The sequence below is a fragment of the Strix aluco genome, chromosome 8 (genome assembly GCF_031877795.1).
Source record: "Strix aluco isolate bStrAlu1 chromosome 8, bStrAlu1.hap1, whole genome shotgun sequence".
NCBI lineage: Eukaryota > Metazoa > Chordata > Aves > Strigiformes > Strigidae > Strix > Strix aluco.
This window is the reverse complement of record NC_133938.1, coordinates 16,735,197-16,762,294: the sequence shown is the minus strand read 5'-3', so window position 1 is coordinate 16,762,294 and position 27,098 is coordinate 16,735,197. Positions and strand designations below refer to the sequence as shown.

The window sequence follows — 27,098 nt, the reverse complement described above, 5'->3', positions numbered from 1 at the left end:
CACAGTGGCCATATGGCAGTGTGGATTGGCCACTTGTACCTCTTGTGCCGTCCTCCCTGTCTGTGACCTGGTTTACTCACAGTTTAATGCTCCTTTGGTTGCTGACCAGTGATGGTTGTGTGAAGCTTGAGTGACCTTGCACCAATCCCTTTGAAACACACCTATTCAGCAATGATTTCTATTCTTATCAGGTCTTGAGACGTGTGAAAACATTCTGTTTGCTTACCAGCAGCAGTGTCCACTTGTATACAATAGCATCAGTGCTGTCACTGCTATTGACTGGAGTTATCCTTTCATCCAAAGCTGTATCAAACTAGACAAGATCAACTTTCTGTAAACACATACTGATTGGTATTAATTATGTTGTCCTTCAATTCCTTATTACTCCCCTGTGAGTAATTTTGCAAATTTTTCTGACATCCCCATTAGGTTGTGAAGGGTTATGAACACTACAGAACACTTCCTTAGGTGGAAGTCATCCTGACCTGCTGTTTTAAAAGTGGTTTTCAATAACTGCTATTTAATGTCCTCCTGTGTTACAGTTGGGATGAAAATTACTCTGTAATACAATCTGAATATTTAACTGGCTTTTTCCCCATGCAGAGCAGAAATATTCGGTACTTTTACCTTTTCGGTGTGAATACTGAAAATTTCACCCTTTCTAGGTAGCAGTGAATCAGCACCACTGTTGCTATTCCTGTTGTTCCTAAGGTAGGGAAGCAAAGGAGAAAAAAAAAAAAGGCCCTTGTGAATCTTGATTCTGCTATTCAGAGATTTTCACTAGCTCCTTTTGCTTTTATAAGTTCTCTTAACTTCTGATGTATTGCACTAAAACTTGTTATAATTGTTTTGACTTTTATATCTGATTTAATTTCCCCTCTACACCAATTAACTTAGCCATTATCTTTGATCCTTAATCTAGTACAGCGCTCTTTCTCACATGTGAGAGTGGGCTTTCTGGACATTTAATGACATTTTCTTAAAACTGCTCCTGGGCATCACTTATTTTTAGCATGCGAATTAGCTGTTTAATGATTTGGCTTAACTGTTTCAGCTTTGTGACTATAAAGCTTTTGAAAATTATTAGTTCTGTGTGTTCATTATGTAACTGCTTTTACTTATTAGGGACATCCATTTTGCCTATGAAATCTGTCACTTCATGCATTTTAGCTTCACTGCTTTATCTGTAACTGAAAGAGCATGGAGTGTTATCTGTATTCTGTACAAATTATTGTGCCTTTATAAATTAATGTACGCTAACTGTGCGTTAGGTTTTTCAGGAGCATCATCTTTCTTCTGGTCATTGTAACGAGTGGAATCTGAAGGAGAAGTTTTATTTCTTCCTTTAGAGCCAAGTGAGTATTGAAAAGACTTGGTGTATTCCAGTGCATTGGAGGTTGCTTCCTACCTTCATCCTGTTTTCAGCCTGTTACTCTGCTGAAGTGGAAGATGAATGTGGAACAGGTCAACAAAATACCATATTCCTTCTGCTCTGCCCTTGCAGACTGTATTCATTTCTGCAGCTTCTCTTCCCTGTTGTGTAACTACAGCTAACTTCCTTTCACCAGTCAGAACAGGTAGGAAAACAGGCTTTCTGTCTTTCCCCTTGAGCACTTACCACTTGCAGGACATCAAACACATTCAGCAGTAGATGGAGACAAGTTTTAAAAACAACGCTAACATCTACAAAGAATATAGCAGTCATCATTTTCCTAGTTTTCCACTTTATTGCTTGTCCAACGGATCCATAAGCACACACAGTGTGGAGTTACACCAACCAGCAGAAGACCCTTCCTACTGAAGAAGCTAAAAAACTTGCTGTACAATATATACTTGCCCCTGGTCTTCCTAAGTGTAATTCAGTGATCATGAGGAGTGAATGAGGAACTCTTGAGCTGTCTTCCTTACATGAGGGTACATAACTGGCAAGTTTTAGGGCATCTTTATTTTTTCCAGAATGCTTGCAGGAGATCCACCAAGGGCTTTATGCTTCAGTCAAAGGTGGTTGTCCATAGACCAGGCGCTCAGGACAATTTCCCCCATGCTTGCCACATGGTGCAGGCACTGTTTCTCTCCTCCCAAGCTGGATGACATGGCATGTCCACAGCTGAGCCCTGTTGGTAGGGCTGGGGCTTGCCTGGCTGGGACTGTGGTCCTTGGGGAGGCTTAGCCACGCTATGCAGCAGTGACGTCCTCCCCAGTGGGGCAGGAGCCCCCAGCAGCTTAAATCAAAAACAGCTGCTAAGGAAATACACAGTTCAGCTCCTCAGTGGTGGGGTGCATTAAGTGGTTTTCATTGAACTTTTTCATGACTGGCTGCTGCTCCAGCCCCAAGCTCACCTTTTGTTTGCAGCAGGTCCTGCAGGTACCTGCGGGCTCTGGCATTGTCTTTGTCTGGGAGCACTGCAGTTACAATCTGTCAGGTTACTTCCACACCTCTGATAGTGTTGATAGCATCTGGTGAGGTAATAGTTTCCATTTAGTTATAATTTTATAAATTTCAGCATTTCCCTTTATTTCTGTATGGTGGTGAAGTTATGTAGTACTGTGTGGAGAAAGGAAAAGCCATTAGGCTGGCTATAAAGTAATACTGGAGTCTGCTGTATCATCGACTCCTGGCTGTTATTCCAGCAGACGTGCTCCCTATTCCCACATGAGTCTGGGAACGGGCTGCTGTTGCCTTGTGTCGGTCAGTTGTGCCACTGCTGTTTGCTTTGTGCAGCGGTGGGTTTGGGCCAGGCTCCTGCGAAGCAGGTGTTGCTCCAAACAAGGGACCTATCGGGAGGATCATGGCATTGCCGTGTTCCCCAAAGCAGTGCCTCCTGTACATGGGGCTGGCAGCGGGCAGGAGGGCAGAGCTCGGATGCTCCAGTATGTAACCCCTTGGGAGCATCGCTGCTGCTCTGCGAAGGCCGCTGGCTTGGATGCAGCAAAACATGGGCATGTGCTGCTGCCTCAGATACAGGAGGAGGTGTAATTAGGAAACGTAGGTCACCAAATTCAATTAGCCCAGTGCAGTGTAGCCAGGAAGAGTTCTTACTGGATTTACTCCCCCTTCAGAGTAGTTGTTATTAAATAATACCTTAAGTGAAACCTTAATTTCTAAAGTGCATTTAAAAGCCTACAGAGAGATATTTCCCTTCCCAAAGTAACTGTTTGCAAAACAAAGTAGTAAGATACCAAAGAAGCTGCATCTCCAGCACAGTGCTGGGTGAGTGGGATTGGTGAGTGTGTGAGTGGAGGGGAGATGGCTCAGTTTGCAAAAGCACACCTTGCTAAAGGAACATGATTGAGTTAGGAGTCTTGCATCTAAAGTGTCTTTCTACTAGAAGAGCTTTAATTAAGTAGAATCTTTGAACAGTTACTCTTTACTTGGCTGTTATTTTGCTTGTCTTCATTTCCTGGCCATCCCTGGGCATTACGAGTTTCCCTTTGTTTAAATCCACTCGTATTTTATGCATATACAAGTGGAAGATGTTTATACAGTAACAAAGCACAGAGTAACAGAGTTGCAGGCATGTCAAGGAGATTTATTTCTTTTGAAAATGTAACACCCCCACCCCCAATTTCGCTGCACTTGTTAGCTGAACACAATATTTAGCTCTATTGAAAGAATATGGTCTCAGCATATATAAAAGTGTGTAGTAGCTTGTTTGGCAGGGAAAGGAGCAAAACAATGAACCACATTGCAGCTGTTAGTGCTCTTAAAGTGCTTTCCTTACAGGCACGCTGACATTTGTGTTTCTGCATTTATTGTATAAAATGTAAAGGGACATCTCAGGTGGGGGCAGGGGGGTAGTTCTGGCTTGGGCGGGGCCAGGATTTCATCCTCTGCTGCCTGCCTAGAGCTCAGCTCCTGTGTTCAGGTTTGACTCTCCTAATTTCCTCCCGCTACTAAATGCTCTTGTGGAAAATGTGTGTGGAGTTGTGTTGATGATATTTGCAAGTGATAAAAGCAACAGCGTCCTCCGAGATTTGAAATTACTTTGAACTTAGAATAAACACCTAAGCAATTTCTGTTTAAAAAAAAAAAAGTATTCTAATCTAGGTTTTGGTTTTAAACTTGATCAGTACTCATCCATCACTGAGCATTAAAAGAATGCATGTTGCTGTGCTGCATCTTTATAAAATGTTTTAAATTCTCTGTCCTTATGCCTATATTGCAGAAATTGTCTGAGGGAGTTGTGTGAATGTCAATGCACTGAAACTCATGTAGACTTCAAGGTAATTAAATGCAGTGAGGCCTTAAAAGAGTTTCTTTTGGCTTGTACTTCGTTAGTATTTGTTGCATAGATCAGGGCTTTGTAGATCAGAGTTTGTATGTGTGCCCTTTCTGTCTGGGTGAAACATGACTGCACGAAGGGCAGGTGGCTGTTTCCTTTTTCCAAGTATTTAGATGTCTGTCATTAACAAGAAATTCACAATTTTTCAGGACTTCTGGTGATGTATCACCTATATCTGAAGTTGGTGCTCGATCACAGGGTGGACAGGTGCCTCTCACGGCAGTTCTAATGATGAGGTTTTGGAGCAGCTTTGGGAAGGCTCTCATGCTCCCTCCTTGGGGCTGAGGGCATGGGTCTGCATCTGGTGGGTCCTTGTCCTCTCGTGGGCAGTAGGACTGTCTCAGTGCTGTCACTTAGGAAGTTTAATTGCCGTAAACTTCCTGTTCTATAACTCTCTGGTCTTGTAATTTTACTGAGCAACAGTGTCCCAAGTCTGCCAAGGTGTTAGTGAGGGAAGGAGGGGAGGCAGGGTGTGAGCAGGCTGGTTTAAAACTAGGAGCTGTGTTTTGTTAGTATCATGTTAATGTAGCGTACATTACAATCAAGGGAGCCTGCCTACAGTTGTTGAAGTTTGTAAATGAAATATTGTCTCTGAGTTGTATGGCTTAAAAATGCAAAAGGCGAGAAGAGAGCTTGTACTGCAGTCCTTCTGTCACTAGAGGCACAGGAGGGTGAGGGATGTCCTGGCAAAGCAGCCCGGGAGGCAGCACCGACCCTCTTTGCGTTTGCAGGCTGCACAGCAAGCGTCTGGGGGGGGAACAGGGGCTCTTCTCAGCCCAGCGCTGCAGGCAGCTGCCTGAACACACTTGGTGAGCGTGCAAGGAAAGGCATATACAAAAGTTTCTACCTCTTAAAAATGTGCGGTTAAAGAGGGACTGTACCCACTGTTGCATCTTGCTGTGCTCTTCATGTTTGAGTCCTTGCTTTATTCTCATTTCCTCCTTGGGACTGTAAGCCTCGAATGGGAAGTTGGTGCAGAAGCAGGCCTTGCAAAGCTGGCTCTTTCTTTGCCTTTGTCAGTTTGAGTTCAAGGAACAGTGCTTATGCTTACTGCATATTTTTCTTTAAAGCGTAAGAAATTATTAAAATTCGTCAGTATAGTATTAGACTGGTAAAGGTTATTTTCAGGTTGAAATGTCCCACCTGGCACTGTGATGGCCAATTTGTTCAATAGATCACTCTCAGTTTGCTTATTTGTACTGAGATGTATTTTTGACTACTTAAAACTCTTGGTGTGTCTTCAAGGATTTAATCCCATTTCATGTATACCAGCAAACTTCTGTAATCCTACTGGGATGATACTTTTCTTACCCGCAATGGAAACCTTACTGGAATTAGTTGGGAGACAGAAAATGGTCAGAATTTACATTTTCTGCCATTATTGTTGTTATATATGTCTAGACACTTCAGGGCACTCTTACAGGATGTGTTAGCATAGCTAAAATAAGACAGACAAGTCAACTTCTCTGAAGGCATGAATGAAACCTATTATTAGAGAGGAAAAAATGCTGGGTTAGTATAACCTCTGCCCGTGGGGCCCTTGTTATAAAATAACATGCTAGCAACTGGATGCTCCTCAGTGAAAGGCCAGTTATTGAGTGAATTCAATGTGAAGAAAAATATTCTCCTTGCTGCCTGTGATGATGGTCATTGCTCCTTGAGCTGGGCTGGCTTCAGAGGGCTCTGGGAAGGTCCCTGCTGGAGCAATTGCTTCTCCTCCCTGCCTGTCCTTGGTGTGGGACAGTGGGGACCTGGTGGTAACCACTGGGTCTTGTCCGTGGTTCCCAACCAGACAGACTAGATGGGACCAAATCTTCCCGATGATGATCCTCGGCCATTTGAGCAGCTGAAATCTGCAGGCCGTTTCCCACGTGCCTTGGAGAGGTGATGGGAAGAGTTCAGAGCTGGGTGGTAATGGTGGTTCCCTGCTGGGGTAGAGTTGGGTGGGAGCTGCTTTTCAGCAGTATCAGGTTAGTTAATATAAAATTAAAGCTTCTAAATCCCCTTCTGAGAAGACCGATATGCTTTTCAGTGTTAGAAATTACAAAATTTGGAGTCCTCTTGGCACAGTGACATGTGCACACAGCAAGATCAGAAGGCAACAGCAAGCATGCCAGCAGCTTGACAACTGCAAGGAATCTACCAAAATCCATTTTAATGCAAAACAAACACTCTTGAAGGGTTTTTTTTCAGAAGTTTTTTATATTTAGTTTGGTTCATAAAGCTAAAATTTGGTGGCGGGAGGAGGAAATGCGTTGCAGAACTACAAACTCAAATGAAAGTTCAGACCATACCAAGGTTGACTGGGCGCTAGGGAAGCTGGGAGGTGCTAGTACCATTTACCATTATGTTCAAATTGTGAGCAACCCGTTCCAGAAGTTACAAAACCCCAGATATCCTGGTTGAGGTATAATTATTTTTCACTTCTTTAGCATAGATTTTCCTTTGAAAAGAGTTCCCTACCTTAAAATAAGCAGAGTATTATCCTTGCCAAAGATCTTTCAGCCTCTTTAGAATAGGGCATTTAGATTACTGGGGACAAAGTGAGTATCTTGAATGCTCTGTGTCAAGGCACGAACAAACAGCACAGAAACAGTAGTACAGTACAGAGTGAAACCTGACAACTTGGTGTTAAAGGAAAGGAATGCTACTGTATGGTTCGATTGTGATCAACTTATCTTCAAGTGGGTTTATTAGCAATTTAATGGAATATTGGTTATTCAAGAGCCATAATAGCCCCGGTTGAAATGTCCCTTCTGCGCAGTTTTCCCATACCCTGTGGAATGAGCAGAATGTGACAGTTGAGCTTTCAACAGGCTTCATGAATTTTAAATACTTTTCAGCTGTGAAATGGGGCACATGGCGTGTGGTCAAGGGTGGACTAGGAGCTGGCAGTCACTGGGGGTATTATGGGATATTGGGTGTCTGAGAGATAATGAATGCTTGGCTTATCCAGGTGCATTCTTGGCCCGCTGTGCATGTCCAGGCAGAATGGAATATATTTCTCTGTCCAACACTTAACAATTGATCATTTTGTAATTGTAAGCAGAAAGTATTTAGAACGTTACTTTCTCAGCATGCCTGCATACGACTTAAATTTCATGTCATCGTCTTTATCCAGCAAAATCTTCACTGTTTTTCTGTAACAATGCATTCATGCTGCTTAAACTTTTCCACTAACCTGATTTTATGCTTATTGGATCTTAGTGAGCCTTTTCTTCTAGTGACTTTAAATCTCCATCTTTTTAAGCATCTTTTTTTTTTCTGTGAATTTTTTTATACCTGATTGAAATTTTTTCAACTTGCTGCGGGTTGAAATTTCAGCCCAACTTCTTGTAGCAAGTGAGCAGGTTGCTGGCTCCTGTTTTGTGGGAAATAGTGTCCCTGCATTTTAAAGGCTAAGTGGTGGAAGAGGGGAAGGGGAAACCCAGCCCTGGTTTACTGCTGGTGAGCTGTGTAGAGTTCTTGTCATGCGCTTCGCTTCTGCTTAGCTATTAAAACACAACATGCTCCAAGGACATCCAGATTAATAGTGTTTTTCACTGTGTGTAACTGGAAGAGGGGGTTGCTGCTTGACCTCCTGAGACCTGCCAGGCTGGCACTCCCCTCTTACACAGCGGAGAAGCTTTTCTGGGACCAGAAGTCCTGGGGCCACCTACTGCTTTCTGCTCCTCTTCCATGTGCCAGACCCTCTCTGTGCTGTCCCTGGTCCAACTCTTTCCATGTTTCCCCTTCTGCACTAATCCCTAATGGTGCTGTACTTGCCCCAATCTCAGGTTGCTCTCTAGGGACAATGGACATTTGGCACTGGGTACATCAGCTCTAGGCACACAGTTTGTGACTGTTTCAGTAGTAGGGCAGTAAGTGGGTTTGGATCCATAATTAGCAGTGTGTGGGGAATAACTAATTGGGTAATTATCCGTGTGGCCTTTTCTGAACTCCATGATTCATAAACTACCCAAACTCTGCCAAAAGCCGCGCCTGCTTGGTGCAAGCTTTGGGTAAGGGTGAAACTCTCTCAGAGCTGCAACCTGAAAGCCATGGTGTGGGATCTGTGTATCGGGAGCAACTAACAAGTTATCTTCTGCTTGAGGACATGGCTTGGGTGTACCTCGGTGTTCCTTCTTGGCCTTCCTGTGGCCTTGTTTGATGAAAAGTGGTTGAGGACCAGCTGTTCTGAATGGTATTTTTGGCTGAGTGGGGTGGAAGGAGCACTGTGTCTGCCAGCAGAGCGCAGTGCTGGCTGTCAGCTGGTGGGTAGTCTGGCACAGCCACTGAGGCACTACAAGTCTGACTGATGCTATCGTGCAACTGCCCCACCATTGGGTAAGGACCTGTCCCTGGAGCTCCGTGTCAGCAGAGCAGCAGGGTAGGATCAACTGAAACTCCCCAAAAGGGTGTTCTGACGTGTTTTCCATGTGTTGTGATGCGCAGCCTAGTTTGACGTCATGCTCAGATTGCTCTGAACTGAGCAGTCTGGATGTGTTTTGTCCAGGTGCCTTGGGAGCAAGCAGCATTTCCACCCACATGATTCAGGAGTGTCCTGCTGAGTGGCTGGTGATTCACTTCGTAGCCAGGCTACTGCCGGTCATCACCTTCTCTCCCCTTCCCGAAAGAGGCAGTGGGATAGACACAAAGGCCCTGTGTGGGTAGAAAACAGGATTGGTTGCCAAAGCTAACTGTGGTCCATCAGCTGATGGGGTGGGAATGGCAGGTACAGGGTGTCCTTACCAGGCTGTGCTGGCGGCTGTTTGTGGGACAGAGCTGACCTTACTTGTCTTGCACTTAACCCACTCTTACAGCATGATCTGCATTGAATAGCAGTGCTGGATCATCTTATTCTTCAACGACTTTCCCATTGACCTCTCAAGAGCCAGGGTATCAACACAGGGAGCAGGAGTCAGAAACTGTGCCACAACCCACATCCCACAAATTTCCGAGATCAATATACACAAGGGTGTGTATCTGACCTACTTAAAGTAAGAAAACAACCAGTAGTGGCTTTTTCTTCTCAAAAACCTCAAAAATATTACAGTGCTGCTTTATTTTCTTTGCAGCCTTTGCAAGCCCAGAAGGGCAGTGCTTATTGTCAAGAGGAGACAAACTTTCCTCATCTCCAAATGGAGCAGATTCAGACAGGCAGGAACCTGGATTGTGGTATCTGGATACACTGGTATCTGGTTTTGCAAAACTGAAGTCTACCCTTTCCTGGCCCCAGATTTGCCCATCTCTATTTATAGCCTTCTCTTGGAGTCTTGCTGAAAAATGCATTATATATTGACAGTGGCACTTTGTGAACTCGGATCTAATGGCTCCAGAAATAGTCACCTCAGAGATATCATAGTCTAACTTCTGCATATATTAAGTCTGACATTTGCTTTGGACAGCTATGAATGACAGTTTAAAACACAATGAAGTGGAGACTGAAACACAATAATTGTGATTTACAACACCGGAGAAATTGGTGCTGGATGTAAAATTTTAGGAGACAGTGTGGTAGTGTGTCTTGGGCTGAGAGTCCTTTTTGTTAGGGCTGTGGTCAGTCTTTGGAGAACTGAGCTGTTAGCGCTTAGAGCTAAGCTCTGCTGGTTTAAAAACCTCATTTAATCTCTGGCTCATTGGATGGTCTTCAGCTCTCTGAATCTGTCTGCATCCTTTCATCCGAAACAGGTCTGCAGACGTTGTCTCCCCTTCACCGAGAGCTCAGAGGCAGAGGCAGACGGGTAATTGCAGTCATTAGGGGACGCCTGATTTGGTACCATCCACAACTTCTGCCGAGCCCCAGCTGTGCCCTGCCCATGCGGCATTTGAGAGCCTCAGTGGTGACTTGCCCACGGTCCCACCACCCAGCCCTGGCACCCTGGTGGAAAAGCTGCCCTGCTCTTGGCAGAGGTGAGCCCATGGCTCACAAAATCATTTCCCTGTTTCCACTGTCTTTTGAAAAGATAATTTCCTTCTTACTGTCAATAACGTAAATCCCATAATATGGTTAGTGCACAGAAGCCCAGTAAATAATTTAGGAAGCAGCCTCCATTTAGAGTGCATCAAATACTAATATAGAGAAGGAAAAAATCCCCGCACATCAGTTACAGTAATTGGTGGAAGGCACCAGTCCGGATGGTAATGAGCTCCATTTTTAAAGCACGAGGAAATTAGATTCTTATAAATGTCAAACGCAGTTATTGTCCTCTTTCCTTGAAACAGAGCTGAGTTGGCTGCAGCCCATTGTCTCTCAATCAGCTTTGCTATGGATTAGACACATCCCGTCTCACACCAGGAATGTGCTTATTAGAAAAAATATCACTACACAAAGCATACAAGCTTTAACACTCAACTGATGTACTAATGGGTACGTGTACAATAAAACCCAATATCGTGTTACAAACCTTAAGCTGACCTGAGATAATACGATACAGAAATCTAAAGGACACGGATGAGTGTTTCCTTTGTGTGCTACAATTCTGACTACCTGGGATTTTACTTTTCATATAAAGGAGATAAAGTGAGGGAAGGTGACTTTTTCTCTCGGCTACTTATGAAAAAAGCAAGCAGTAAGTCGTCTTCATAGTGAATATGCTTGTAATCAGGTCATGTCCAAATACTTTGTGTATTTTAGTGGTGTCTCCTGGGTAACTGTGGCTTCACAGAAGACTTTCTCCCACTTTTTTTCAGTTCTCTCCTGGAGGAAAAAAAAAAGCCAAGAGGTGGTTATTTGTTCATACATCAAAGCTAGCTCTGTGAATTAGTCTTTCATTCATTATAAAATCTTACCAGTATGTGTTAGGAGCTTCAGAAAAATGGATATCAGTTGTTTGGTGAGGATAAAATGTGAGGAGGATAGGAGGCTTTGTAAAATCAAACACCTTTGCTGCATCCCTACTTCTAACTTTTTACTTGAGGATGTTCCTCCTTAGAGATTGTATCTTGTTTTCTCTCCGGGATAGAAGCTCGGTTGGAAAGTGGCACAGTCCTTCCTGATGTGGGAAGGCTTAAGGATGGAGCCACGCTCTTGATTCCCTTTTGCAGTGATGAGATACAGACTCCAGCTACTTGTGGACTTTACCACAAACTAACCCAAACTCTGAATGATGCAATATGCTGTTTCCAAGATGGTCATGTGTCAAACACATACTGTGGACATGCTATGTTGGAGACTACTCAGGACTGCTGCACTATGTCTTTAAAGATGATGTGGTGAGGGTAATGCAAGTCTGTTTCCATGCAGGAAACTCAGCTATATGCAAAAGCAGATGGGCTATTAATTTTTGGTTTTGTTTTTCCAGAATCCTTTATCTACAAGTTCTTTTTTTCCAGTTGCCTTTTTAATAATGTTGTCTTCCCTCTGATCTTCTCCATCTCAGTTTGTGCTCCTTTTTTCATTTCTGTTTTTACGAATGAAGTTCCTGGTGTTGCCCATAGAAAACAAACAGTAACTTGAGACTTCTATTTCACACAAGCAATGGATATTGAAAGATATTCCTAGCATATGTCACCAGACATGTGAACAGCACTTTCCAATTAAAACTCTAGGAATTTCTACTGGTTGCTTAAAAACCCTGCAAAACATTGAACCGTAGACTTGAATCCATTAACACCCATCATGGAAAAAAGGTCCAGCTATTTATATGGCAGTCATTTTATTTGTTTAAATTTGGTTTCATAAGCTAAAATGAACTCAACTGTTAGGGAAAAACATCTTGAGCATCTTACAAATATCTTCAAAGCCTGGAACAGAGCCCAAGAGTAAGGCTGCTAGAGTTGCTTCGGTTGGTATATGGTGCTGGAAGACAAGTATGGTGTCACCTGCTTTAGCTTCCTGTGTTTCTTCTAGAAATGCTTAATTTATCACATTAAATAGATAAATGACCAGTGGAACATGCAAGGACGTGAAAGGTCTTGTAATTCTGTAGCAAGGTAGCTCAGAAATACAAGGAGAACTAGTGCTTAGTAAAGTTGCAAAACTATAAAGAAAATGAACATTTACTGATTTGGGGATTTGTTTTTTTCCCTGATGGAAGAGGGGCATGGGGTAGAGCTGCCACCTCCATGGCTGGTAGAGCCATGTCTTGTGTCTGAGCAGTGCAGAAGGAGAGTGTCACTCCTCTGCTGGTGCTTTTTCCCCTCTCAAATCCAAGGGATAACGTTTGTGAGAGGATGTTACTGTGCAGAGGGATCAGACTTAACATGTGTTTTGGACTCCTCGTCTGGCTCCCCTGGATGCTGCCTGGTTCCCATGCAAAGGCAAGAGCCTGATCACTGCCGCTTGACACCCCTTCCTTCCAGACCACAAAGGCCTCTGGAGAGAGCTGGGGAAGTGCAATGGGCAGGGACACAAAGGACCCTGCCATCTGTCTTGCTAAAGGCGTGCTAAAGGACTTTTAATTATCTTAATGATGTGTATTTCTGGTAGTTTTTTAAGTTTTTCAATGATACATTATTTTCTAAACAACTTTCTTTTAAACAGGTTGAAACCATGAAGAGAGTACTAGAAAGTCTCAACCTCAATATAGTAGAGATGGTAGATGAAAACGCAACCTTGGATGGTGGAGACGTCTTATTTACAGGTATAGTGGTAGTGAATTTGCTGTTTACATATTCTGACTGCCTCGAAGACTGCATGTTATCTGTCGTCTGCGTCATAAAATGTCATTCGTGTGGTTTGTTAAATCAGTTGTTTACTAAATGTTATGAAGGTACCTGAAATGAATTTTCAATGCAACCCTTGATGTCCTGCCTAATGCCTGAATAAATGAAGTAGCAGTACACACAGTACAAAGAGCAGCACTGTGCATGTAAATTTTATTTTAGCTTGTAAAGTGCCAATAAGAAAAATGTTTTCAGTAGTCAACTGCCTGCAGTTGTTTCATATTTCTTATTACAAGCAGCTACGTTCACCAGACTCATTTTCAGGACTTACAAAAGCCTGATGCAGACAATTGTCACTAGTTCAATGAATCAAATGCAAAAAATGCATTTTTAGTTTATGGAGAAAGTGGTGGAGTTGCCTGCCAGATGTCATGTGCTAGACAACTTATATGCATGGTTGACTTCAAAGATGAAGATACTGGCTGTGTTTTTTATGTCATTAAACCCATTAGGCATTTTCTCACATCGGCTGCACACACGCTTGCTCCCTGCCTGTGCTGAATGAGCCTGTTTATTTTGATCAGCATCACAGTAGACTGGCTGCTTGCCTTAGTTCACCAAGGGGAAAGAAGGGTCTCAAAAGAGGCAGTCTAGGAAGGGAGGCCTTTCTAAGGCAGTGCAGATCCAGCACTGATTTTCTCTGAGCTGGAGGATCCAGTGGCTGCAGAGCTGCCTTTGAGACCTGAGGAAATCTCAGAGGGAGAGGGAAATGGTCAATCAGTGCTGTGCTAATCCAGCTCAGCTGTTCTCTTTCCTGACTCAATGACCATTGCAGAGCTTTAGAAGAGGAAGCTATTTATGCTTCTGGTGAAATGTGTCTTCTGGAAAAAGATAATTGCTTTATATTATCAGCTCACAATTGCAGGTTGCATTCTTCTATGCTGAATTTTCAGTTTTAGTACTCCACTTAAGAAAAGAAAGCTAGAAAACGATATTCATGAAAGATTGCTTCAAAATGTCTCTAAAGCAGGCCTGTTTTTAAAATGTGTATGTTCTGATGAAGGAGCTAATGTGGTGATTTTTTTGGATGGCTTAAAAAAAAGAATGCTGTAATTGTTTTGCCCTTAACTTTTTTCATTCTAGGCAGAGAATTTTTTGTGGGTCTTTCCAGGCGGACAAATCAACGTGGTGCCGAAATTCTGGCTGACACATTTAAGGTTTGTAGATTCATTCCTGCCACAGGGAATATAAGCTATCACCCACTGAATCAATTTGACAAATGTCTTGGCCAGTATAATTTTTATACTCAAGTGCTTTATTTAGGACTTATTAAAGAAAAAAGGGTACAAGTTACTGAAAAGGTTTGAGCATCTGTCACTTTACAGGATGCTGAAGTTGGATCTGAAATGTGAGATTGCTGCATGAAAGTAACTTGGATAGTGGGAGGCTCTTATTATTTGAGGACATATCAACACTCATGTTCTTAATGTTCTAATGTATTGGCTATGTTCTTACTGCTGGTCCCTGGAGAGGTTTTATGTACGTACTCTTTCATTACTCATTTTAATGTATTTCTTTACAGTTGCAACAATAGTAATATTTGAAACATGTTCTGGATTTTACTCCAGTGCACCAGACAAGACAAGCTGGTCCAGAGGGGTATGTCATACTTAAGCAGTTGACACTGTGCCCTGGGATATGTTGCTATAGTTAATTTGCAGAGAGTAAAATTAATTATGGAATGTCTCAATATAATTATGGAAATAGGACAACTTAAAAATATATATAGCAGCTACTCTTTGCTCCCATACAGGATTATGCTGTCTCCACAGTCCCTGTTCATGATTCTTTGCATCTGAAGAGCTTTTGCAGCATGGCTGGACCAAACTTGATTGCTATCGGATCAAGTGAAGCTGCACAGAAAGCCCTCAAGGTAAAGCACATAAGAAAATTTCCTAATCAACAAACTTGGGTTTTTTGTTTTTAATCTCTGCTCAAGGATGCTGGAAGTTTAAAATAGGTATAGATCAATGAAAGAGGAAATCACCTCAGGGTCTCCTGTATGTGCAAACCATAAAGTTTTTATCAAGTAAGAGAATAGTGATGTTAATTTAGCTTTAGCTGTTTTCAGGAAATAAACAGATTATGCAGGTTATTACTTACAGCTTTGTTGACTAAAAAGGTGATAACTTGGTGATAGGAGGGAGGAAGAAGATATCATCAGACCAGTGGAGATACTTACTTCAGATGTTTCCATGAGGAAATATGGCTTTTAAAACTGATGGAGGGGAAGTAAAAAGTTTCGGCATGAAGGAAGAGGGAGAGGGGTCTGATCCCTGTTGCAAAGATGACCTGTGTATGCATTTTGCAGTGTTGACTCTCTGGATAAAATCAGTAAGTAACTCCAGCCATGGGGACCAGAGGCCAGGACTCCCCATCCTGCCTTCCTCTATCACCTGGCTACAAAGTCAAGTTCCTTCCTGGTCACGCTTTTTCCTCTCTAGTCCCATGAGGGTCTCATAACAGCATGGCTTCAGCAGAAGGGAGAGCAGTCTCAACCCAACCTGGTAATAATTTGAGTCTCTGAACATTTTCCTTTAAAGTGGGAGGTGTGGGTTGGAACCCTCGGGCTAAGAAGCCTCATGAATCTGGGTGTCTCTTCTCTGGCAGACTTGCACACCAGTAATCTGTTGTGTAGCAGGTCATCCCTCTACTACACCATCATCCTCAATAGGAAATATTTATTGCTGCTGCAGGTTGCACTAGGCTCAGCGGCTTTCCTGCCTGCTGGGTGTGTTCAGAGCAAATCTACCAAATCAAGCTTTTTCAGAGATGTGGGTGCAGACACCTGAGGCCATGAATCTCATTATGCATATAGGCAATGAGACAGCTCACTCAAGAGATCAGCATCTCTGCTCCTGCATGGTAACACAGCTTTAGGCACTGATGCTTTGCAGCAGAAACTTTGGCTGGGGCACCAAAACAGCAAAGTGCAACTGAGACTTTACCTGACGTGAAGCTTGAGGGAGTTTGTCCCTCTTGATAAATTAGGACCTACCATCCGGCACACTTTGGTTTGAAGATGGAGGTAAGCCAGAGCATGTCTGAAAGCATTACAGATAAGTGTCTTATGCATTTTTATCAGAACTTGCCTTCAAAGATGTTGTGGTTTAGGCCCAGCCAGCAGCTAAGCACCATGTGACTGCTTGCTCACTCCTCCCCCACACCGGTGGGATGGGGAGGAGAATCAGAAGAAAAAGGTAAAAACTAGTGGTTTGAGATAAGGACAGTTTAATAGGACAACACAAGGAGAGGAATAATAATAATAAAAAAAGAGTATGTGAAGTGAGTGACACAATGCAATTGCTCACCATCTGGAATCTGATGCCCAGTAGATTCCCAAGCCATGATCCCTCCTAGTTTATAGGAGGGTCCCTCCCTGGCCAGCTCCCCTAGTTTATATCCTGAGCATGACGTCATATGGTATCGAATATCCCCTTGGCTAGTTCTGGTCAGCTGTCCTGTCTGTGTCCCCTCCCAGCTTCTTGTGAAAATTAACTTTATCCTAGCCAAACTCAGGCCAAAAGATTAAACCAAAATTTACTTTTCAGTGATAGCAGCAAGTCCTAAATTCTCAGCTTCTGATTATACTGATTCTTTTGCCAATAAATAAGAACCTAAGTGCAGGCTTTGCTCTTTGGCTTTGCAGAAGCCTCCTTTTTGCAACATGATCACTAATGCATGGAGGAAGCCAGCTGTGTGTCCCTTGCAATAAATGAGGAGGAGTGAAGATAGCTCTGCTGTGCTAGTGAGAAAGCTCTCTGAAATCTGCTCAGTTTAAATGCTACTTATGCAACCCAGCTTGTATCTCTTGCCCTGCTTCTAAAGCATGAATTATTTTTAAGAACAGCACTGCTATCGGTGCCCAAGGCTACTGATCTGAATCTGCCAGGCAGAACATTTATAACAGAAATAGTATGTAACTCTGAAATCAACATCCCTGGCCCCCAAAGAGCTTAGGAACCCCTTCTGCATGTCTTGTACATCTCCTTGGCTTCAGTAAGCTAGTGATATTTATTACTTTAAAACATCCTTAAATATTTGCAAGATGGAGGCCTGAGAGACTTCTTGTCCTTACTGTCATGCTGCAGTGCTTCATTACACATTTGCTTTTTGTATCTTATACATTTTCCTCGTGGGCATAATCCTAGGACTTTTCTTTTCCCAGCAGCGTTATTTTTACTATCAGAGCTTGGCAGAGATTTGGTGGTTTTTTTTCCTCTCTTATCTTGTGACACTTCAAGATTTAAGATGTCTCAGTCCCCAGCTAAGACAAAACCAACATTTCAAATCTCAGAATCTCCCCTGCTGGACATAGTTGAATTATGGAGGCCAGGAAAGTGCAGTCCTGGCTGGCTTAGACTTGCATCCTGGCAGCAATTAAGGGAATAGGATAGCAGCCTGATTGCTCTGCATGAGCTTAGGGGAGCTCTTAAACAAGAGGACAATCCCTTGACTTACCACATAGGTTGGAGTGGCTTTAAGTTTGCTCATTCATTTGAAAAAGCTGTCAAAGTTACTCTCTTATTAGAAATCACTACGTGAAGCTCTGGGAGTACATTCCCAGCTTATCACCCATGTCTTCTCCCCTGAGAAACCTATGAGAAACAGTTTTATCTGTAAAGGTCTAATGTTCCTGATGCTGTGAGATTGATTTATTCTGGGATGGAAAGTGCCCTGCATCTTTCCCTGTGAAATATACACTATCCCAAATATTCAGGCTTAAACTCAAAATGCATCTTGAGCAGCAGCCTGATGAAGTTTGCAGATATCCAGACAGCCCTATGCTTGCATAGAGTGTTTATAAACATGAGCAAAATTCAAGTACAATACTGGTTGCTCAGAGCTGCAATTTGAACTTGAGCCAGGACTAATCTGAGAACTCATCAGTTTGATTAAAGCCTTTTGCATGGCTCGGCTAATCGTGTTGCAGTGCATCAATTTAGCTATTGTAGCCAAAAATATTTTTTGGATAAGCTGATTAAATGTTGCTGGTAACTAGCCATCAAGTAAATACCAGCATTAATCAAGGTACAGTAAAAAGCAGATACATTTTTAAAAGAAGATGGTAATTAACAAGATAATCCAGCAGTCTTTGATTGTTGGTGGATATCTTTTAAAAAATAAATCAACTATGTCAGTTTTTAGTGTGTTTATCTGCATTGGACATTTAGCAGCATGTTTACATGTGTGTGATGGTAGTGTTTGCTCGTACCCTGCCAGCTGAGGTTAGGGACTCTGGCTTGGTGCAGCAGTTTTGTGCCATAGCATGTGCCCTTCTCATGCTCCCAGCGAGCTGACAGGTTACATCAGGCAACTGTGTCACAGTCAGACCAACATATGAAGTTACCCAGAGTGTGTTTCTTGCTCAGTGTATTGGATCCTACTCCACTCTCATTCTGGAGAACCTCTAGCTGTTCCTGCAGGAATCTAAATCTCTTCAGAGACGTTACGGGAAAACAAATAGGTAAAGTCTCTGTCTTGGAAATGTCAGAGTTGTCAGTGCTGCTTATCACTAGCTTCCTCTAACATTTGAATTCTTGATTTTTGACCTGTGTGATTTCTTTGTGTTTGTTCACTTGCCTCCGAAGAAAAAATTTCAGTTGGTGATCAGCTTCTTGCAGTCTTGTGGACATGCAAAGGCAGTAGGGTCTCTATGAGGCACTGATACTCAGAATTAAAAGCTGCTCCCTAGATTTCATTAGATTGATTGAGCTATAGCAGTGCTGTCAGCTGCTCCTCTCGTTACTCGTCGCAGTCTGTGTGACAGTACGGTCCCCTGAGCTTCTACCAAGTCATTTGCCTGGCACTGCCCAGCATGCCACTCCTTTATTGTGATAGCTTGTTATTTTAGACCTCTCCTTTGTTGTTCCCATTTTTCATGTCTGGAAATGCAATCGTATAAGCAAAATGATTAAACTGTCTTTAACCATCCCTCATAGTTGAGTTGTTTTCATGCTGTAGTGTGTCTTGTTAGGCAACAAGTGAACTGCTACGTCATGCTATGCTAACATTTTATATTTAAAATAGGATTTATCTTCCTACTAACAATCTTGCTTAAAAGAGAAATTTTTTGTGATTGCTTCTACTAGCGCAACTCATGTATCCTTACAATACTTTAAAAATAGAAAAAGAAATTGAATCTGGTGCTCACATATGGCAGAGTGCAATTGATTATGAGTTTAGTGTGGTGTGCGTAATGTAAAGTGCTGCAAGTGAGCTAGGAAATGAGTGCACAGAGTTTAGGATTATAGAGCACAGGCTGGAAGCAGATAATAAATCAGAAGTGACATTTTAACCATGAAATCCTCTTCAGGCTCTGGCAAGTATAGAATATTTATTTGGGCTGCAACTGAAAAGTGGCACTTGAGGAAACAGGGTGAAAAAGAGAGACAAATGAACTGCAGAAAGTACTGGGGCCTGTAGTGGCTATCACATCTGAAACTTTAACTTCCCTCTGCTGTTTTCAGCATGCATTTAATTCCTTCTTGTAGTTAAACCCGTTCATAATTCCATACGCGTAATTCCGTAGTTGAACATTGGCCATGGATGTTGAGCCAGTAAAGCCTGGGATTATTTTTCTGTTCCCTCAGTGAGGCCAGGATTTCCTCCAAACATGTCACATTTGGGCTCTGATCCTGCACTGTTGGAGTCACTGACCTTTACCATGAGGGTGAATTTGGGCTGTGACAATGCTGGCCCCAGCACTGGGAGGTGACAGGGCAGTGCTGTGAGCGAACACTCTGCACTGCTTTTTCCATAATGAGGGACACAGTCTTGGGGTCTTGCTGGGACAGCAGAAGAGCAGGAACTGGCCAAGGACGTAATCCTGTTCAGGTTCCAGGCAAATGCTAGGCAAGATGACGATGGGAACCGTGACACAGCATCTATTGCACACTCCTTTCTGTACTCTCTCACTCTATACTAAATCCTGAAAAGCCACACTTCTGTCCTTTGGCTGTTTGTGTTGGTACAGATCACAGATCCCTTCTGCGTTCTGTGATGAGTGAAGACTTGGACAGCGGCAGATGATGATGGACACAGTCCTTAGTTTAAGCAGCTTTGTCTATGGTCAAACCATTCTCATATGGTCATACCCTTTGGGTAACTCAGTAGCAATCTCAAATCTGAGGGTTATGTGTGTTGTTCCCAGCTTTGGCAAGCTCAACTATTCCCTTGCAGGCAGTGTGTATTGTATTTGTAGCAAGTGCCTGCTAATGAATTTGGGAAATGAGGTTGTCCTTTGAGTAGGCTCTGATGTCAGACACTCGCCAAAGGACTTGCCCCAGGGTCTCCCCATGGGACTGGTAAAGAAAACCTTGCTGTGAACCTACTGCTCTGGGGTAATGCTGGGTGCCTGATGATTGCTGGTGGGTCTCAGAAGGGAGCAGAGGACCTGGAGGGAAGGTAGGAAACCCAGCATGATGCCTAGGGGTGAGGGCTGCATCGTGGAGAGCACTTGTCCCACCGTACAGCTGGAGCTTGGTCTGTGTGGCCAGCTGTGTCTGGGGTATTCTCTCCGAGATATGGGATAATGGAGTTGCATGCAAAATGTCTGGGATTTCAGCTAGTCATTTCAGAGGAACAGATATTAATTACAGAGGCAGCGTGACCATGGCAGATGTCAGGGCTGAGTGGCATTGCCAGGCAAGGTGCAAGGCAGAGCAGGTAACAACTAAGCTTTCAACCCCTCGTGTTCCCTGGACAGACATGCCCCAGCAGGACCCGGAGTGGTGGTGACATCTGCACCTCTGAGCTTGTCCCTGGTATCCCAAGCTTCAACCTCATTTGTCAATGGGATTTCATTATGGTCAGGAGTGTATTGGAATATGTACAGTAGTGCAACACCATGACTTCAGCAAATACCTTTATTTCCCCACTTTCAATAAAAGATTGCCCGTGATTTCTCTGCCTTGTTTTTGACTCTCCCATTCAGTATCTTCTATTGGGAGTGGAGCTGCTCATTCATCCCCTAAATTATTCCCTGAAGGATGCTGTTGCAAATGCAGCTGTTTTGACAGAGGTCAAGGGAGGCTTATTGAAACCACATCTTAAGGATAAAATAGAAAGGAGTCTCTTTTGGGCAACTAGGCCCTTGGTCTGTATCCAAAGCTATGATCAGAGCAGTGATTTTAAAGACTTGGGTGCAAGGAGTTGTTCCAGCATTGGCAGTTGCCCCCATTCCTGTGATTAAATGCCTTTAGTTCTTATTCCATCTTGTATAACTGAAGTCTCTGCAGTGTGCCAGCTTTAAAAAGCTGAGTACTGTTTCCCTGCATGAGAGCAGGGTTATAGTGCCTGCATAAAGCTGAGGGGTTCCCAGCTCTGCCACAGAAGTGCTTCCAGAACAGGCACCTAAGGGAAAACTTCGTGTTCTTAGAAAGCAGCCTGTACTCCCAGGCAGCATGAAAAGGCTCAGCTAAATCTGCTCTTCCTTTTGTCTGTATAGTGTCTGTCTTCTCTAGTAATGCATAAGTTTGCATGAAAACGTTATCTCTTCTGCCTTAAGAATTCATCATTTGTGCCTCTGCTTATTCCCTACATGAAGTCATAATCCCCTATTTACGATATCACAATGGGTTGCTGTGGAAATGATTACTAATATTAATAAGCCAAAGAGGATGACATCAGGTAGGGAATTAGCAGAAAGTGCAGATGAATGCTGACTTTTCTGTAATGCAGCAACAAAGAAAGGTTAGTGAAATCCAGAGAATGATTGATAACTTGCCCCTAAAAATAAAAATTAAAAAATGAGGCTTTGCTGCTCTCAGCCTTATATATAGGAAAACTAGTCAAAGTGCACAGAATTTTATAAATTCTTTTAGCTCCTTCTGATTTTCCATTACTTTATGAATTAGGGTTGTACAGCATCTCAGAGGACGTAGGTCTTTACCATATGACCTGCTATTTAAAAAGGCAGCTAGTTGTGGTTTTCTTTAATTAAAGTTAGATGTTGTAATAAACATACTGTGCTTAAGTGAGTGTCAGTGCTGTTCAGTTTGCATATATGCAGAAGAATCTAGTCTTTTGGAAGATACAGACTCAAAAGTATATATTTATAGAATAGAGACTGTTGTGTGAGTCTTTTTTTCTTAAGGGAGAGGAACGTGTCCCTTTTGATACATATTTGTCATCCCCAGTAAGGCCACAGGATCTGGGTCAGAGGCTGACTGAGATGTCATTTGACTTGCGTAAATGGGGACTCATGTTTCTATTCCTTTGCTTTTCTTTTTTTTCTTTGACTATTCTCTCCCTGCGTTCCTGTTCCAAAAGACAGGATGCTCGTTCTCTCGCCTTCTTGACTGAAAGCAACAACACACATACGCTGTTTCCTTTTCCCCTCCTCAGGTCATGGTTTCCCTTTGCAGCGGCCCTTGGGCAGAGCTGGCAGGCAGGTGACAGCATGGCCATGACGCAGGGTGGTTCAGAGAGGCAGAGCACGCAGGTGTGGACGTGAACGGCGCGTGGTACCCATCACATCTGCAGTGATGCAAAAGGTGTCCTGCGCCAGGAAAAGCCGAGGAGCAGGGTGGGAGAGGTTGCTTAAGGAACTCTGCCGTCTGGAAAACATGACTGCAAGGGTGCAGCAGGGAGGAAAAGCCAAAAGCCCAGCTGCTGAGAGTGTGGGTGGTAGGTGGAAATTAAATGCTCTGGCTATGTATAGGCTAAGAAAGTTGGTGTATTGACCATGGCAGACTGGGGCATTGCGGGTTTGAAATAGATCTCAAATGCAGTTTGCATCTGTAGGGTCTGTGCTATCCTATCCTATCTTATATCTCTAGCAGGCTTTTCAGTACCCAACAATAAGCCTTAGATCATTCTACTGCGATTTATGCTGCTCAAAGTGGCTGTCTTGTTCCCTTCCTACTGAGTCTACCCTGCTGTTGTCTGCCACCTGTCTGCATTTGGGAGTGATACTGCTGATAGATCTTGACGTTCAAGCAAGGTCATTGGCTTTTCCAGCTCTGCTCTTCTGTCCCCTCTGGTTACCCTGGCCAACTCTTTATGGTCACTGTTGGCACTGCGGCATTTCAAGGAAACTCTGAGAAGCTGTTGAGTAGTGTGGTTTGTGTAGCAGGCTGAGTCCCTGCACCCAGGTGTATAGCACCGTAGCGTCGTTGCCAGCCCCACTCTGTCCTGCACTTTCTTGTGTTGAACCCTAAGGCTGCTGCTTTCTCTCTCCAGTGCCAATTGTTTCTCCAAATATGAAGTGAGGGGGGAACTTAATAGAGACAGAGCAATAAAGTAATGAATGAAAATCAGTATAGGTAAGTGTAAAGTGATGTGCAGCAGGGACAGGGAGAATGACAGTGTGAACATCACATACAAAATAATGGGCTCTGACTGATCATTACCACAGAAATAGGATCCTGGGCTTGTTGAAATTGCCATGTCAACTGGAAACCAAATGGAGAACATAGTTATGCCACTGATTAAAACTGTGGTGCATCTGTGTGTTGACTGTTGTTTGTGCTTTGTATGCATAATCCCTTCATTCCAGAAAAGGTGGAGTAGAACTGGAAAGATTCAGAAAAGTGCAATAAGGCTGGACAGATATCTGGAACAGCTTGCCCAAGAAGACAAACTAAGCAAGCTATGACTATAACCTGAAAAAGAGACAACAAGATGGGATCATAGGTGCCTATAAAATCGGGAATTATGTGGAAAAGGTGATCAGGGATCAATTGTCCTCTGTCCCTTCCAGTGCAAGAACCAGGGGAGCTCTAAAGGCAAGGGGTAAGTTCAAAAAAGAAAGGAAAATAAATACTTTCTCACACAGTATGTGTCTGAACCCTTAAGCTACTTTGCTACAGGTTCAAAAGTGAACAGGACAAACTCCTGGGGCAGTGCTGTAGGTGGTATTGCTGTGTATGACAGCTGACGAGTTCTTGGGAACCACACATCGAATCTCAGTTGCCTCCAGTCCCTGTCTTAGGATCCAGAAGTGGGATATTGTCACCTCTCATGTGGGACTGGAGACCCGCATCATGCAGCACTGAAAAAAAAGCTCTTCCAGGTTCTGCAAGCCTTAAAAAGTGGTAGGTTTGGTAATCAGGGTTATTTTCCAGGTAGCAAGCAATAATTTACCTTTCTCTCTGTCCTCCTTCCAGATGGCAATGTCCTGGTCAGGTGCCCGTCCTCATCTTTTGCCTTAAGTGTGTAAGGGCATCAGCCTGATGTTGTTCCCAGACAAGTGGTCCTTCCTCCAAGCAGAAGAGAAGCATGCTGTCCTTCCAAACTCCCAGCCATGCTGGGGGGATGTGGCTGCTGGCTGCATATTGCTGAATTACTCTTTTCATCAGTGTTAGCTGCCCCACACCACAAAAATACTTCATTTTCATTGTTGTAGGCAAAATTTTTATGTAGCTTAATCTTTTCTCACAATTTGTAACCTCTTGGATTAAAATATTCCAATTTGCTCTGTACCCCAGGCCAAATGTTACTTAAGCATCAGTGTAGAACAGACCAAACTTTAATGTGCTTAGAAAGAAGGAAAAGAGAGTGGGTGGAAAAAATATCTTAAATAGTTTTAGGTGAATAGTTTTCTTTTAAGAATACTGTGACTTGAAGGATTTAGGAAAGGGTAGCTGAAATCTGGTGAGAGAATGATCCTGTGGGTGTAGGGTTGCATGCATTTGACTTGGCCTTAGCTTTGATTTTTCTTTTAAATGTTGGGGTCTAATCAAAACAAAAATCAGACTGTGAAAATTGGCATTTCTGCTTCTCTGTCAACATGACACAGGCATTTTTAATTGCAGTGTTTGTTGCCATGTTAGCAAGAGGAACATTCACTCTATGTTTGGTTTTGCTTGTGGAGTGTTGAAGATCCAAAGGTGCATTGCAAGTGTGGTGGGTTTGGTTGATGCCTGTCCCGCAGCAATGTGGGTGTGAGTAGGTCCCAGGTGGCAGCAGGGCTCAGACTGGAGCTGTCCTCAGGAGTGGGGAAAACTTGTAACTAGGCTTGGCCTGATTTAAAAGTGCATGCTGTCATCTTAACTCTGTCAGTGATAATAGGCCCTAAACGCATACGCATTTTTCCTTCATGCCTAATGCTGCTTCATATTTAGGATTATTTAGCTTATCCATTACCTCAGTTGTCTGAGGACACACTGTAAAAAACTATAGAAAAGGCATTTTAGGCTATGCGAATGACTTCAATATAAGGAAAGCATGACTAAGGGCTGAGAGAATGTGCAATGAAAATTACCCTCTTCAGGCTGAAGAAAATTCCCAGAAAAACTAGGCATGCGGGAAATGCCTGGCCCTTAACGTAGCTGGTCATACAACATTTGTGGGCAGAAAGCCAGCCCTCCACAAACGCATTGTGCGAGTGCTATAGTCTTTGTAAACTTCCAAAAAAATAGGTATTTTTGGGGTGTATCTGATAGAAAACATAATCAAAGGACCTTGCTTTTATCTCTTTCTCTGCCCTGGAATCCTGTCTGGCTAGGCACATGTGCTCACTGACTTTACGTAATAGAAACATGGAAAACCCCACAGGTCTTTAAAATAACCTGGTTGGATCATATTGGTGCATTTCTGCTGCGTACAGAAACCTCCCTATGGGGCAGGTTTGAGTTATTGCCTGGGCGCGCTCTCAAAGTGGTTTTTGAAATTTTACTTCAACGAGCAGGCATAGTTGTAACAGTAATGAAAGCTTGCAAATATGATCTCCTCCTTAATAGCCAAGGAAGAGAGTAATCTTGTATTGTCAAATGTCCAGTTATTAATAAATGCTTTCTTGCAGTGTTGTTCAAGCTAGCTGAGATCCTATTCCCACTGTTGCAGCTGTGTACTCAAACTCCCATGCTGCTTCATCTCGCTTTCCCCCTCATTTTTTCTCATGTGTTTCTGAATTAATTCAGCCACCACTCCTGTGCTTTTTAATCTTGAAAACAATGCTTCTAATGTGCTCTTGCCGCCATCTCCCAGGCTTCCCGAAGCTGATTCCTGAGGCACAGCTACAGCCCTGCCACTTGTTCTTCATTTCTGCTTGCTGCTGCTGTTGTCACTTCAGCATTTTCCAGAAGCAAATGAATGGGAGATGTGTCCATATCCTTCTGCTTAAGAATTTATTCATAATTTCATATGGAAATGTTTCAGTGATTCACAATATATTTCTGATGAATGACTTGTTCCTACAGAAAACCTACAATATCAGGATTCTGTTTCCAACAAGGACTAGAGAAAAGAGTTGTTTGGGAGCTGAGTGAAATACAGGCGCAGTGACTTTTCTTCTACTGATACATGTATTTTAGTGCCGATTTAATAAATATGTTTTCTTAATTGAGACTTAAAGATTATGTAGGGAAGAAAAGAGAAGCTGCAGGTAGAGGACGAGCTGGCTCTGGTTACCAGGGAGAAGAGTTGCACTGAGTGCGGACATGTCACCTGCTGCTAGATGTCTGCAACATCAAGGAAAGCGTAATAAAATATATCTTGGCAATATAACAGAAACAAAATTATAAATAAGAAAGTCAACCATGGTAAGCACAGTATAAAAATACATCTGGTGAAGTAAAGGTGCGAGGATTTTCCCCCAGAAAAACACATTAACCTTTTATGGAGGTAGATGTGACCTTGGGAAGTTTCATAACTTCAGAAGGAACCAGAAATGACAATCTGATAACACTTCCTCAAGAATGCATGGCATTCTGCGTTGTGAATTTCATGTTCTCTGTGGGATGTGAATGACTCAGGCTACAACATGAAAAATGCATCCAGACCTATAAAGAAATTACTTACTGTAGGTGTGTGCAAGTATGAGTTGTTTTGCTTCCCAATATGTTGTAGATCCTTGTTATAGTTCAGTTCTATATTGTATTTTTTTTATGAATGAGAAGTAGTACAAATTAATGACCTTACAAATAATTTAATTATAAACTTAACTGTGCCTAAAATTAAGGTCTGCTCTCCACTATGCGATGTAAGTCTGTGGTGTTTCCCCAAGAAGGGGATTTAGTTGAAAAAATTTGTTAACAGAATACCAGTTTATTTTTAAGATAATATTAGTGTGAGCATTTTAAGCTGAAAAAAAGCCTCTTCTTTCTGCTTGCATATTTGCAATGTACATGGGAACGTAGGGGGGCTGGCTATGAGAGAAACTGAAACACTTGCATTTGCTTAGGTTTTCAGTAGAACTGAAGTTTTTGACTTAGAGTTTTGTTC

At 42.9% G+C, this 27,098-nt stretch overlaps 1 protein-coding gene across 1 annotated transcript in view; it reads left to right on the top strand.

The window, feature by feature from the left end:
* The window catches only part of DDAH1 (dimethylarginine dimethylaminohydrolase 1), a 59,354-nt gene that overhangs the window by 26,313 nt on the left and 5,943 nt on the right, over positions 1-27,098 (top strand). Inside the window, exons 2-4 of the mRNA XM_074832415.1 lie at positions 12,748-12,847; positions 14,013-14,086; positions 14,683-14,802. Of these exons, the coding sequence (XP_074688516.1) occupies positions 12,748-12,847; positions 14,013-14,086; positions 14,683-14,802 (294 nt within the window). The remainder of the gene's footprint in view (positions 1-12,747; positions 12,848-14,012; positions 14,087-14,682; positions 14,803-27,098) is intronic.